At 38.0% G+C, this 13,362-nt stretch overlaps 1 protein-coding gene across 2 annotated transcripts in view; it reads left to right on the forward strand.

Annotated features, from left to right (window-relative positions):
- chchd6b (coiled-coil-helix-coiled-coil-helix domain containing 6b) overlaps positions 1–13,041 on the forward strand; it is a 66,623-nt gene extending 53,582 nt beyond the window's left edge. For both annotated transcript variants that reach the window (XM_014009642.1, XM_014009643.1), the window contains one exon: positions 12,712–13,041. In XM_014009642.1, coding sequence (XP_013865096.1) covers positions 12,712–12,735 — 24 coding nt within the window. In that variant the 3' untranslated portion in view covers positions 12,736–13,041. The remainder of the gene's footprint in view (positions 1–12,711) is intronic.
- Positions 13,042–13,362: the final 321 nt, after the last annotated feature.

Consider the following 13,362-nt stretch of genomic DNA (forward strand, 5'->3'; position numbering starts at 1 on the left):
GTGTGTGTGTGTGTGTGTGTGTGTGTGTGTGTGTGTGTGTGTGTACGAGCTCTTTTCCATGTGTGATTGATGCAAAGTAAATGTCAACTCACCGAGACCCTACATTTTCACAAAGCTTGGAGTTTCATTACTTTTTCATTTAAAATTGACATCTTYTATATTTGGAAGAGCATTGCATTCACCAAAGAAAAAACAAGAAAAAAAGAGTCCTTATCTCGTGATTACAAGATCTGGATCACATAATTTTGAGATAAGATGTCTTGATTACAAGAAAAGATCTCATAATTAGGAGATAAGATGTCATAGTTACAAGAAAATATATCATAATTACGAGAACATATGTCAATTATGAGACAAGAAAAGATGTCATAATTATGAGATAATTATGAGATCTTATTTCATAAATATGAGATCTGGATCTTTTAATTACGAGAGGAGAAGTCTATTTCTTTCACCTGCTTTGGATGTTATCATCTATTAAATGGACGTTACTAGCCGCTACCAGTCCCACAGAATGGCTTCAGACTGTCAGCTGGTTATTATGAGGCATAAAAACACTAAGGTTTTTTATGCAATCTGGTTAATATGAGGCATAAAACCACTGAGGTTAATTTTAGAGAAAATGACATGGGCTATACGATAAAGTAGACTGGACTCCGGCGGTAGAAGATTGTTGCATTCCAACGTAAATGACACTGGTAACCCACTAGGGGGCACTGTCAGGACAGTTTGAAGCCATTCTATGGGACTGATTACCGCTAATAACGTCCATTTAATGGACTGATAACATCCGAACTGGCTGATTTTTTATTTATTTATTTTTTGCCTTTGTTGAAAGTGCTCTTCCGTAAATATATGGTCAGGAGTCAGGACTGACTTTTTCTTTTTCTTATTTCTTTTTTCTCCACATGGTTATTTCTGCTTGCTTGAATCTAGGTGTTTGCATGAGTTTAAAAAGCCATAACGATGTCTGGACGTCCACTCTTTCCCTTTGTGTTTATAATCATGACTCCCTGTCGACCTCCTTCTGAGGGAAACACAACGCTGCCGCCCTCAAAGTCATTTTCAAGAGCAAACGATTGTCGAGCCACCACTTACAGTAAGTGTCACTTGTCCTACTCCTCTGTGTTTTAAGGCTCCGGCGCAGGCCTTGTGCAGCATTCTAATGTTCCCTGTACTACCTAATGCCCTCAGCAGGGGTTAACAGTTTCAGAAAACAACACTTTTCTTTATATCCCGCATACTTGACCCCCACGGTGCTGTAAGTCCCCTGGCTGAGATGTTTGTTTTTGTGCTAAGCTTGGAGATGTTGGGTGAAGTGCCACTCTGTCTCAGCCTTGATTACTGAGGTTTATGGAGCACTGCAACAGGTGAATTTGTGTAATCTGTGGGTATGGTGTTTATTTTTAGATCTAGTCAAAAAAAWTTACTGTGCGGCTTTTATAGATACAAGTAATAGTTTCAAATCAGCACCTGTTACAATATAGAGCAGTTCAAAAAACAGAGTGATTTATTCAACCAGTTTGTTTGCCTCACTTAATGAAAAAGCTTTAATGAATGGAGATTAGGAAAGTAACAACTGTTCAAATTGTTATGTATGTTTTTAGCTCAGAGTTCTAATCAGACCTGCTGCATAGATTGGAGTAAGGAGCTGTTGTGTTCCTGCAGCCGTATCTAATCTGGGTTTGAGTGTCAAATTTAAACATTTGAGCTGCAGTGCTTTTTATCAGACTTCTTTGATGTAAAGTGGTTCTAGCTGATTAAAGGGGAGTTTTGTGTAAAGGTTAGGAACAATGGGCCTCATGCAAGAACCGTTCATACGCACAGATTTGTTCTTAAGTTGTGCGTACGAGTGATTTAGGAGAATTTGTGGCATTCACCAATGTTTTCGTATTCTAAGATTTTTTTTCAGATACGAACAAAATTCACGAGTGGTCCAGACCTGTCGTATATTTTACGAGCAGTCAGTCTGCTGTTATCCAGACGGGTTTTCTTCATTAATAACTTTATATTTCATTAGTTTGAAGATATTTTGAGTTGAAAATAAATCACACTCCATAATTATGTTGACAATAAGTTATTCTGCTTGAATTAGAGTTATAATTTTAAATGTAATAATTTAGACTAACAATATAAATTGTCCATCCGTCCGTTTTCTGCCGCTTATCCGGGATCAGGTCGTGGGGGGCAGCAGGAGACCCTGCTCTCCCCAGCGACACCTTCCAGCTCGTCCTGGGGGACACCGAGATGTTCCCAGACCAGAGGGGATACATAATCCCTCTAGCAAGTCGTCAATTTTCTCCAAAGTGCCAGACTTATTTTGAAAACATTTTAAAATGCTTATTTCAAACCAGCATCTGAGACCACCTGTGACCGCGCAGCGCGGGGGGGGAGGGGGGTGTGCGGTGCGCAGCGCTGTGTCTTCTGAATAAATGAAAATGATTTAACACAGTTGTTTATACTTTTAGCAGCTCTTTTTTATTCCACAGCTGATGCTGCTAAAAATGACAGATTTTCTTTTCTGGATCTCTGACAGACGGACTTCAATCTCTGAACTCGTAAAGTTTTTCTTTTTAGTTTTCGCTGTAATTTTCATGAATGAATGAACACTTCCTTGTATCTGAGGCAAGAAACATAGCCTTATATGGTGTTTTTGGGGTGGTAATTATGCTAATCTCCTCTCGCGTGCACGAGCAGCTGGATAGAACAGGTGGAATTCATTTACACCCTTTTCCTGAAGATAYAAGAGTTTGTTGAATCTGACGTGACATGTTCGTACGAACCCTTTGTACGAACAAAAGTAAGAGAAATTTAGGATAAGAATACGAACATGTTCTTGCATGAGGCCCAATGATATCTTACCTGAAGTCATACAGCTTACTGCTGCAGTTGCCACTCTTTGAAATCAAATTAAACTTTATTTATCAAACACATTTTATACAATAGAGATGAAAACATAGTGCTTTGCACAAGATACAAAACAAACGTAATAAAAAGAACCACAAACTGTATCGGATCATTTGAAGAACATTATTGTTGTAAAAGGATTAGACTGAACAAACTGTGGAAATGCATTTTCATTATTGAGTTCATTTAATTTAGTATTCTTTTTTGGAATAAGGAAAGTTTTTAAAATAACAAAATAATTTAGTGATTGTCTTTGTGGTTAACCTTTTTTTTTTCAACAAACTGCCAAGTTTTCTGTGTCATCATCAAACTGTTTTAAATCTGTTTATTGTTACAGTTTTAAAATCTACACAGACCACAGGTCATACATCCCAATCTTATTTAACAAAACCAACTTACATTTTCACATGTTGACTGTTTTGACTCTGTCACTACCTCGCTTCAGCGGTGGGATGACTTTACCACTATGTGCTGCTTTTGTTTATTTTAAAAAAAGACATCCGTGTCCTGACCTTTAAGTTAAAATGCTTTCAAACTAGCCTTTATTTGGTCAGTCTTATCAGAATTCAGCTCTTTTTCTTCTGAAGTTGTTTAAAAAGCTGTCCACAACAGATGCCAGAATAACTGTTTATAACAAAACCCCTTTTTACATAAACCCAAATTTTGCTTTGAAACACATTTTGAAAGTATGATAGATATACTACATTTGGTTTTAATTAAAGCACACTTAAGTGATGGAACATTTCTTTAATTAAATTATTGGTTGAATGACAAAAAAAAACATGAAACGTTTAAATAAATCTTCCCCATTGCACAAAAATGAACAGAACCGGGTACAAATAGAATGACAAAATGGTGGATCACATTGATAAGGCTGCTGCCATAATTGATATTTGTTATTAAGGAATAGTCTTCAGTCTGAGTGCAGTGTAAGAGATGACGGCTGTGATCAGAGATTTAGTTTCTGAAGACAGAGAAATAAAGTTCATCGTGTTTGTGAGGGATGGAAAACAAGTTTGAAATGCGTGGGTCTGTGGGTAGATCCTGCTGTGTTCAAGAAGCYTTCTGGTTTTTTTATCTTATTCTCACCTCCGTTAGTTTTGCCATGTGGAGTGTGTGTCGGCGCCTGTGCATTTTGTGTATTTGTGTTACATTCTCACCGCTTTCAAGCTGACATTTTCCGCACCAGCTACATTTGACCACAAATCAATTTTTTTTCCCAAAAAGAAATTTGTGCTAAAAGAATCTTAAGCTCCTTGAAGATGACTTTTAATCCTGATTAAAGTTTAGGACTCTTGTTTAGTTTTAGTAGAAGACATTCATCACAATTTCTGCTGTTAAAATCAAAATAAACAAGATTTCAACAACTATCTGAGATAATCTTGACTTCTATGTTTTTTTTGAAAACTAGCATTTCTTAAAGAAAATACATCAGAAAATGCTGCCTAACATGCCAAAGTTTAAAACAAAATATTGTGCTTAGAATATGTTTTCTGGTATGACTCTCAGCTACTACCACAGATAGTAGCTAAATATTAGTATTTTAGCTCAGTATCTCAGTATCTATTGAGTTGATTTTGTCATTTAGCTTTGTTGACCAGCTATAAAAGTTAATGTTCTTATATTAAACATACATCCAATGAGTTGTATTAGAATGCATCCAGTACTTTATGAGATATTTTGCTAACACACACATACATTCACATGCATTTATATTAATCACTTAGCATTCATTATTGCATGATATAAATATGTTTTAATTTGTGCAGATCAGTTCCTCGATGATTAATAAGAAATATTGAAATTTTGCAACAAATGTCTAAAAATAAAAAAGGGATGGGTCTTTGCAAATCTTTTTTTTATTAAAAAATGGAATCTGTTCATAAAAAATGAACTGAAACTGAAAAAAGTAAACTCCTGTGAGTAAAGCTTTGGGATGTCTTTGCATAAGCAACGGTTAACAGAGAGCTGTTAGGAAGCGGTTCAGTTCAGGATGATGTAGGTGATGGAGGAAATGTAGAAATAATTGGTTAAAAAAAGAGGTTCTGTCGGTGAAGGGGAATGGGGTGTGGAAGAAAGAACTGAAACACCGCTAAAGGGACAAAATGCAAGCGTGGAAGGCTCTGTGAAAAAGAAGAGCTGAGACGAAACATTATTTTTGGGTGGTGAAAAAAAGAAATGATTTTTGTGTTTGTGTACGGCTATCAGTAGTAGCAGGTGGGAAGCCCCACTGTGAGCCTTGGACTGCCTTCTAACTAATCTGATGAAAACAACCACACTATTGTGTAGCGTGCTCCCACACACACACAGTTGGTTACGTGTACCATTATTCTAGTTATTAAAATGTTTTTATAATGCTAGCATGCCTTCTCTCACTCCTTATTGCTCCCGAGTGATTGCTACAAAACATTTCCATACCTATCTGTGTGTTATTTTAATCAAAGCATTCACATTGCTAGTTCACATATTTCTGTCTTCATGTCTCCTTTTCCCCTTCCATTCCATCTTTCTTTCACATCCATCATCACCGAGGCGACCACCGTATAAATGTACAGGTCTTATAAGGATTTCCCGTCCTTTCTCCCGACTCATCCTTCCCCTCCACCTTCACCTGCCTCCATCAGCAGCTACAGGTGCTGGTCATAAAATTAGAATATCATGAAAAAGTAGATTTATTTCAGTAATTCCATTTAAAAAGTGAAACTTGTATATTATATTCATACATTACATACAAACTCATATATTTCAAATGTTTATTTCGTTTAATTTTGATGATTACAAATGACAACAAATGAAAATCTCAAATTCAGCATATCAGAAAATTAGAATATTACTGAAGACCAATAAAAACAAAGGATTTATAGAAATGTTGGCCAACTGAAAAGTATGAACATGAAAAGTATGAGCATGTACAGCACTCAGTATTTAGTTGGAGCTCCTTTGGCCTGTATTACTGCAGCAATGCYGCGTGGCATGGAGTCGATCAGTCTGTGGCACTGCTCAGGTGTTYTGATAGCCCAGGTTGCTCTAATAGTGGCTTTTAGCTCTTCTGAATTGTTGGGTCTGGTGTATTGCATCTTCTTCTTCACAATACCRCATAGATTTTCTATGGGGTTAAGGTCAGGAGAGTTTGCTGGCCAATTAAGAACAGGGATACCATGGTCCTTCAACCAGGTACTGGTAGCTTTGGCACTGTGTGCAGGCACCAAGTCCTGTTGGAAAATGAAATCTGCATCTCCAAAAAGTTGGTCAGCAGCAGGAAGCATGAAGTGCTCTAAAACTTCCTGGTATGTGGCTGCGTTGACCCTGGACCTCAGAAAACACAATGCACCAACACCAGCAGATGACATGGCACCCCAAACCATCACTGACTGTGGAAACTTTACACTGGACTTCAAGCAACGTGGATGAAGTGCCTCTCTTCTTTTCCTCCAGACTCTGGGACCTTGATTTCCAAAGGAAATGCAAAATTTACTTTCATCAGAGAACATGACTTTGGACCACTCACCAGCAGTCCAATCCTGTTTCTCTGTAGCCCAGGCAAGACGCTTCTGACGCTGTCTGTGGTTCAAGAGTGGCTTGACACAAGGAATGCGACAGCAGAAACCCATGTCTTTCATACGTCTGTGTGTGGTGGTTCTTGAAGCACTCACTCCAGCTGCAGTCCACTCTTTGTGAATCTCCCCCACATTTTTGAATGGGTTTTGTTTCACAATCCTCTCCAGGGTGCGGTTATCTCTCTTGCTTGTACATTTTTTTTTCGACCACATCTTTTCCTTCCCTTCGCCTCTCTATTAATGTGCTTGGACACAGAGCTCTGTGAACAGCCAGCCTCTTTAGCGATGACCTTTTGTGTCTTGCCCTCCTTGTGCAAGGTGTCGATGGTCGTCTTTTGGACAACTGTCAAGTCAGCAGTCTTCCCCATGATTGTGTAGCCTATAGAACTAGACTGAAAGACCATTTAAAGGCCTTTGCAGGTGGTTTGAGTTAATTAGCTGATTAGAGTGTGGTACCAGGTGCCATCCATTTTGAACCTTTTCACAAGATTCTAATTTTCTGATATGCTGAATTTGAGATTTTCATTTGTTGTCATTTGTAATCATCAAAATTAAKSYAAWWAAKKWTTMAAATATATGAGTTTGTATGTAATGTATGAATATAATATACAAGTTTCACTTTTTAAATGGAATTACTGAAATAAATCTACTTTTTCATGATATTCTAATTTTATGACCAGCACCTGTATAGTCAAATATCTCCTCTGTGCTGAGCATCCTCCCAAAGTGTGATCGATTCTTTCCTGTCCAGGCTTCAGTCGCCATGTGTCTTACTGGTACTTCATTCAGTGAAGATCTGGTGTTTGGGTAAATTGTGACAAATGAGACTTTCTATGTAAAGACAGAGGATTTTTTWAAAATTATTATTATTATTTTATTCTGACTGGAATCGCCATCTCCCACTGCCACAATGTGAGCAATCATTATTTACAGAAAACAACTTAAAACCAAGATGAATCCAAACGCCACATCAGAGAAATGCTCATGACTGCCTCCTTAAAATCCATTTTTAACATAAAATAAAAACAAATTGTACTGAGATTTTGTTGGAGGATTTATTACTGTTTTTATGACTTGGAAAAATTTGCACAGAGCTTTTATGGACTGTTTTTCTTTTGGATTGCGGCAGCTGAGCATGTGGACATCAACCACAGGATAGTGAGGTACTTTAAATAAAAATAGATTTCCTTTTCTTATAGCTGCAGTAGTTTGGTGGTCAGTATCTTTGTCTTGTTATCCTCAGGCTGCAGGTTCAAGCCCAGGTTGTATCAGGAGGTGTGTATTAATTAATTAATTAGAAACAGGAAGCAGCTGACATAAATATGTACTCTATTTATAATCTTGCTCTTTATATTTTATGGTATGCACAGATCTACTCCTCCCCTTCTTCATTATATCCTTTTTTGTCATTGGAGGCCAGAGACTGGAAACACATCTAATAAAACACATCTAATTAAGAATGAATGATAGTCCTGTTTTTGCCAGATAGCCAAGGATGTTGCTTTGAAATAGCTGGGTATGTAAATCTGTAAGGCTGCACCAATTGATCAGGCTGATTATTATCTGCAGGTTTTTGTGTTAAAGATGCTGATTGGTGGTTATTAAAAGACAAATCAGATTAATCTTTTTGTTTTTTTAAGAAAAAAGAACAGCTGCACTGTGTCGTCTTGTGTTTTTATGCTGTTGGGCCACAGTCTGCTTTGGTAAATTTTCAAAACACATTTGCTTCATCTGGACCCTAAATAACAGAAAAAAAATTAGAATAAAGAAAATCAAATTTAAAAAAATGGTAACCTACAGGGAAAGCTCTGAGCTTAAATCAACATGCACAGACTACTTTTAAATGTTCAGAGCAGCTGATAGCTTATACACAATACAATTGTACAATTTTACCTTTTTTTCTTCTCCATCACATCTGTTTTGAGAAACTTATATATATTTTTTGTGTGTGTGTGTGAAAATAAAGAATTAAAAATAAAATAAATTTAACAATATATGACAATAGTTTAACTCAATAAGTCTAGCAAGCTTTAGTGGCTGCTGCAGCGTTTTCATTTTCCTAATTGGTCATTTTTTTACACACTGGTATTCACAGTGGACAATATCAGATGGTTTATTGGTTTAGCTCTATTTATTAATGATATGGGAAGAACCTGATTCCAGCCGTCAATAATCTGTCCCAGAAATCCTTCTGACTGTCAGAAAAACGACTAAAAATCAACAATATGAATGAGGAAGATGAAACTTTTCAGTTCACTTTTTGCTTCTTCTGCTTCCTGAAAATGTGAGCTAAAAATGGTTTGTTTTCTGTTTATAACCAGGCAGCTTACAGGTGTCCTTAACTGGCTGCTGTACAATCAGTGAATGTCTGTGTTTATAAAGCAGTCATAGCCACAGCAGCTGAGTGGCTGATTGTCAGTTCTGGCAACTGTCTCTGTCCCCTAAGCGAGAAGGCAGGAGCTGAGTGCTGTTAGCACTGAGCTGAGAAGACAGTTATTGATTCTCTACTTGTCTATTATTTTTATTTTTCACAGGGAAAAGACCAGTGAGTGCGCCTAGTTTGTGTGTGCGTATGTGTGAGTGTGTGTGAGTGAAGGCCTTCTTCTATTTGCTGCAGATGTCTCTGCTGCTCGTTAGCTTATAGCGGTAAAAGTGTCAGCACACCCAGCGTCTGCACACTGTAGCTTTCACAGTGTTGATGAACAAACCTTATTCCCAACAAAACAAACAAACACATTTATCAGAGGTATGACATCCACTTCCTTTTCTCACAGCTAACTAATTAGATGGCAATGAAAATGTGCGTTTGCCTGTATTTTTGAGTCTTTTTACATTTATTCTAAGTTTATCAGAGTACTGAAGCTTTGCTCAGCTTTGATTTTTTTATACTTCTATAATCTAAATATTCATTTCAGCTGCTGTAAAAAGTAGATAAAGTGTGAATGAGTTAAGAGCAAATTACCAGTACCTTATAAAAAAAAAAATCAGACGTTGCAGTACCTAAAACTGTGATAGTCTGAGACCTGTTTTTTTTTTTTTTTTTTGCATTGCAGTTTTATTAAAATGCAGATGCTGTCACTTGCTGTACCTAATAAAGCAGCAGCTAAAATTCAGGGCAGACCTTGAGGTGGAGTATCTGGCTGCCCTCACTGTTCAAGGTGTTGTGCACAAAAAAGCTTTTCCTGTCTTTAAATTATCCAAGTGTGGATGGCAGGAGTCCAAACGTAGACCTGGGGCACCACATTGAGCTGCGTGCACAGTGGGAGGTGCTAGGGGTCAGTTTGAAATTCAGGAGCCACTTCATACACTATGCATTAGATTTAATGTGCAGAAGTGCCGCAATACCAACAACCCTGCCGACACAATGTCTTTGCAAAACACACACAAACACACNCTTGTACGTAAACCCCTGCACGCATTAGCATCCACCTTCACACAGATAGTTTTTACGCACACATGCAGACACACACTGCCCCCCCCCCCCCCCCCTTATATGTCAGGACGTGAGTGGAACAGTAAAGCTAAATCCTCTTGTCACATTTGCCACTCATCTCCAATTCAAAGGCACGGCCTGCGATGCCCTCGGATGCACTTGGCAAGTGAACAGCTAACCTACCCGCCAGCATATCTGCCTGCCAGCAGAGCACAGAGGTAGTTAGCATGCCAACTAGCCCACCCGGCAGCCACAAGCTAATGCTTCACTAACCCCGAGTCGCCCCGTGTCTCTGCCTCTGACTGGGTGTTTGTTCATGTATGGAAACAAAGCGAGTTTAGCTGCAGTCTGGATTTGCCCGGCTCTCTGAAGAACAACTGTTGCATCGTCACGTCGCTCCAGATTTACGTACCAAAACAAATGCTTACTAATTTTGTCTGTTTAAAAAAGCTGCCAAGTCACATGAAAATAGATTTGATGAAAATAAAATCTGTGACGGTGCGTTAGGTAATCTCCCTTTGATGTGCTCAGGTTCTGTTCCAAAATTAAGAAACCCAAAATAAATGTTATTGTGTGACTGCATCGTTTACACATAATTTTAACTGTTAATTACATTACCTGTACCACACCTTTTTTTTTTTCTATAAGTGTTGAGTTTATTATGAAYTAAACAGTTCCATCTATGCTAAGAACAAGAATCAATAAATCAGTCAAGACTTCTTCTTAGCCCTTGAAACATTTGGTGTGGTTTTTATTTTTATGAGTCCTTTTTAGTTTTTATTAAAGTGCCTGTGACACAATATTTTTGTAATGATTATGAATTTTTGGAAAGATAACATTGCCAACATATTGTTCCACCTGTCTCTGCCGTTGTGTCCTTGGGCAAGACATTTAACCTGCCTTGCCTACTCATGGTGCCACTTCTGTCAGCGTGCCCCAGGGCAGCTGTGGCTACATTGTAGCTTACTACCACCAGTGTCTTTAAAAAATGCTATTTATGTTTGATGTATTATTAGTATTATAAGAAWCAGGAAGTGATGTCAAAGGGGCGTGTCTGCAGGTGAACAGAGCATTGCTACAACGGCTAACAACACAAACTGCAGAGAACAATCTGTTGTTTCTTTACATTATTTTGTGTCACTATTAGAGAGAGACCAAGACGAATCAGAGTTCAAATGTTGTTGCAATAAAAAAAGACGACGGAGTTCACTTTCTTAAAGAGTTCCTCTTTCATGTCACTTCCTGTTTAATTTTGGCTGAGCCAAATTCAAAAGAAAATCTGCCATTTATGTGACAAAATGAGTAAATTAATGTGTGTTATCCCAAGTTACTTTAATATAAATAAGTTTTCTTTTACTTTTTGTATTTGGAGGATATGCATGTCCCAGGTACTTTAAGGTAATTCATTTTACTTTTAATTCCCTTCTTCTTGCTGTTTCACAGACAGAAATWAAAAAAAATCAATTTATCACARATAACTATCAATTTTATCATTCATTATGTTGCCACTGTGTTTTTTCAGACACTGTACAGTGCTTGCATCTGATATAAATATCCAACATAGATCAATAAGCACAATAAAATGGCTGCTACAGAGAATACAAATTAGGATTAGACAAGAATTGGAGCTTAAAACAAAGAAATGTATTTCCCAGACTTTACAGCTCACTCTCTTGAAGGAGAAACCCAGCTGTGTAGGTGAGAAGTCATGGTCATGGGACCAGCCGGTACCTGCTGACCCACACAAGAATACATTGTTCCCATCCAGGGTTCATTAAAATAGATGGTGTCGTTCTCTGCTGCTGCACATTTCCATAAGCAGTCTCAGCAGGTCAGGAAGTTCCTGACTGATGACATCATCAGCTGAAGGGTTCATCTCTACAGATGATATTTGGGCCACATGATTTCCAACAGTCAGAGGGCTCATGGTGTCCAAGTTTTCACCTTTTGACTCAACAGTTAGTTCTTTGACAGCTTTATAGATGTTGGYGCTTTGCTGCTGTTAACTCAAAAAATAACTGGTCAGAACATAAATCCAGTGTATTTTAGGGTTTTTCCTAAACGATTTATTTGCCCCAAGTTGCCCCAATCACTTTCATGCAGTAAAAATGTCCAAACTTTTAAAGAAACAGTTATCTAATAAACTAACTTTTCTATCTGTATGTGAATATGTATTCATCARGTTCGTTTACATCTTTTTCATCCCCCTCTATCTTTTTGGATATATAATTGACTTTATARCTAAATGGTTAAAAACCAGTCAACATCAACATTTTTAAAAGCCTAATATTTTATRTCATCTCACTTCAGACCAGTGAAAATAAAGTGTTGAAAATACAAATTGTTATGTTTATTTTACTCCGTTTTCACATTTCAAAATAAAAGGGAGGGCATTTTCAATTAAAATCATTTCTATATTTCAAAAAAACAGGCAATCAGAAAAATTGCAAAAAATAAATCCAAATGTTGGTTTGGTGATATTTTTGACAGAATCCTTGTTAGTTAGTTGAACATTTATTTTGATGATTTGCCGATTCTCCCTCCTAGAGAAAGCTTCTGACTAATGAGCCGCATGCCTTCAGAGTAAAACAGGCTAACCTCCTGCAGTGAAACGTGAACTTTCTTGTTATTTTGGTAAATGTGCGGCGTGACCTCACAGCTGCCATATTCATGTGAGAGGTTTTGGCAATCCAGGTTCCTGCGAGTCTCCACTTTTTGCTTCCAGTGATGTAAATTCCTAATTTGACAGCTTCTCTCCTTGTTCACCCTCCCTTCCCCCTGCTTCCTTGTGTTTCTTCTCACTTTTTTTTCCAGAGCTCTTTGACAAATCATGGCTGAGAGATGCAAAGAATGCAGAAGCGAGTGGAGAAGAAGTGAAGAGAGAAGAAAGCGCATCAAATCCGTCCATTTTTTTATTTATTTTTCTCTCCGTCTCTCCTCTCTGTCCAGCCAATCATTTGGGCCACCATGATGGAAAAACTCTTACCTCCACCCAAATCACAGTTTTTCTTCTTTTTTTCTGTATTGCCTTGACTTGTCACTTCAGAGTGTAAGATGAGTTGATTTATTGTCAACGTGTGCCAGAGCTCCCCTGCTGCTGCTGCTGAAATAAATTCCAGTGATCCGGTGGTGATGAGACTGTAAGTTGTGTTTCTTTGTGTCTGCTGTGTGTGTGTGTGTGTGTGTGTGTGTGTGTGTGCAAGGTGGCAGATGACTGTCTCTCGTCACAGCAAGCTAATAATGCTTCCAATAATGAAGACAGGGTTGCTTGTACCCTCCCGACAAAGCTGTAGAGGRCCGGGGGGCCTCTATGGTTACCGGGGGGCTTGAATTCTGTGTCATCCTTGTGGTTTCAGTTGGCGAGAGAAGAGGAGAGTGAAAGAAATGAGGGATAAATGAAGTGGAGGACAAGATAGAGAGTGAACTGTGTGTGTTAAAGAGGGCGTGTGTTTTTCCTGTAGATAG

This window comes from Austrofundulus limnaeus, unplaced genomic scaffold, assembly GCF_001266775.1.
Source record: "Austrofundulus limnaeus strain Quisiro unplaced genomic scaffold, Austrofundulus_limnaeus-1.0 Scaffold60, whole genome shotgun sequence".
Taxonomy (NCBI): domain Eukaryota; kingdom Metazoa; phylum Chordata; class Actinopteri; order Cyprinodontiformes; family Rivulidae; genus Austrofundulus; species Austrofundulus limnaeus.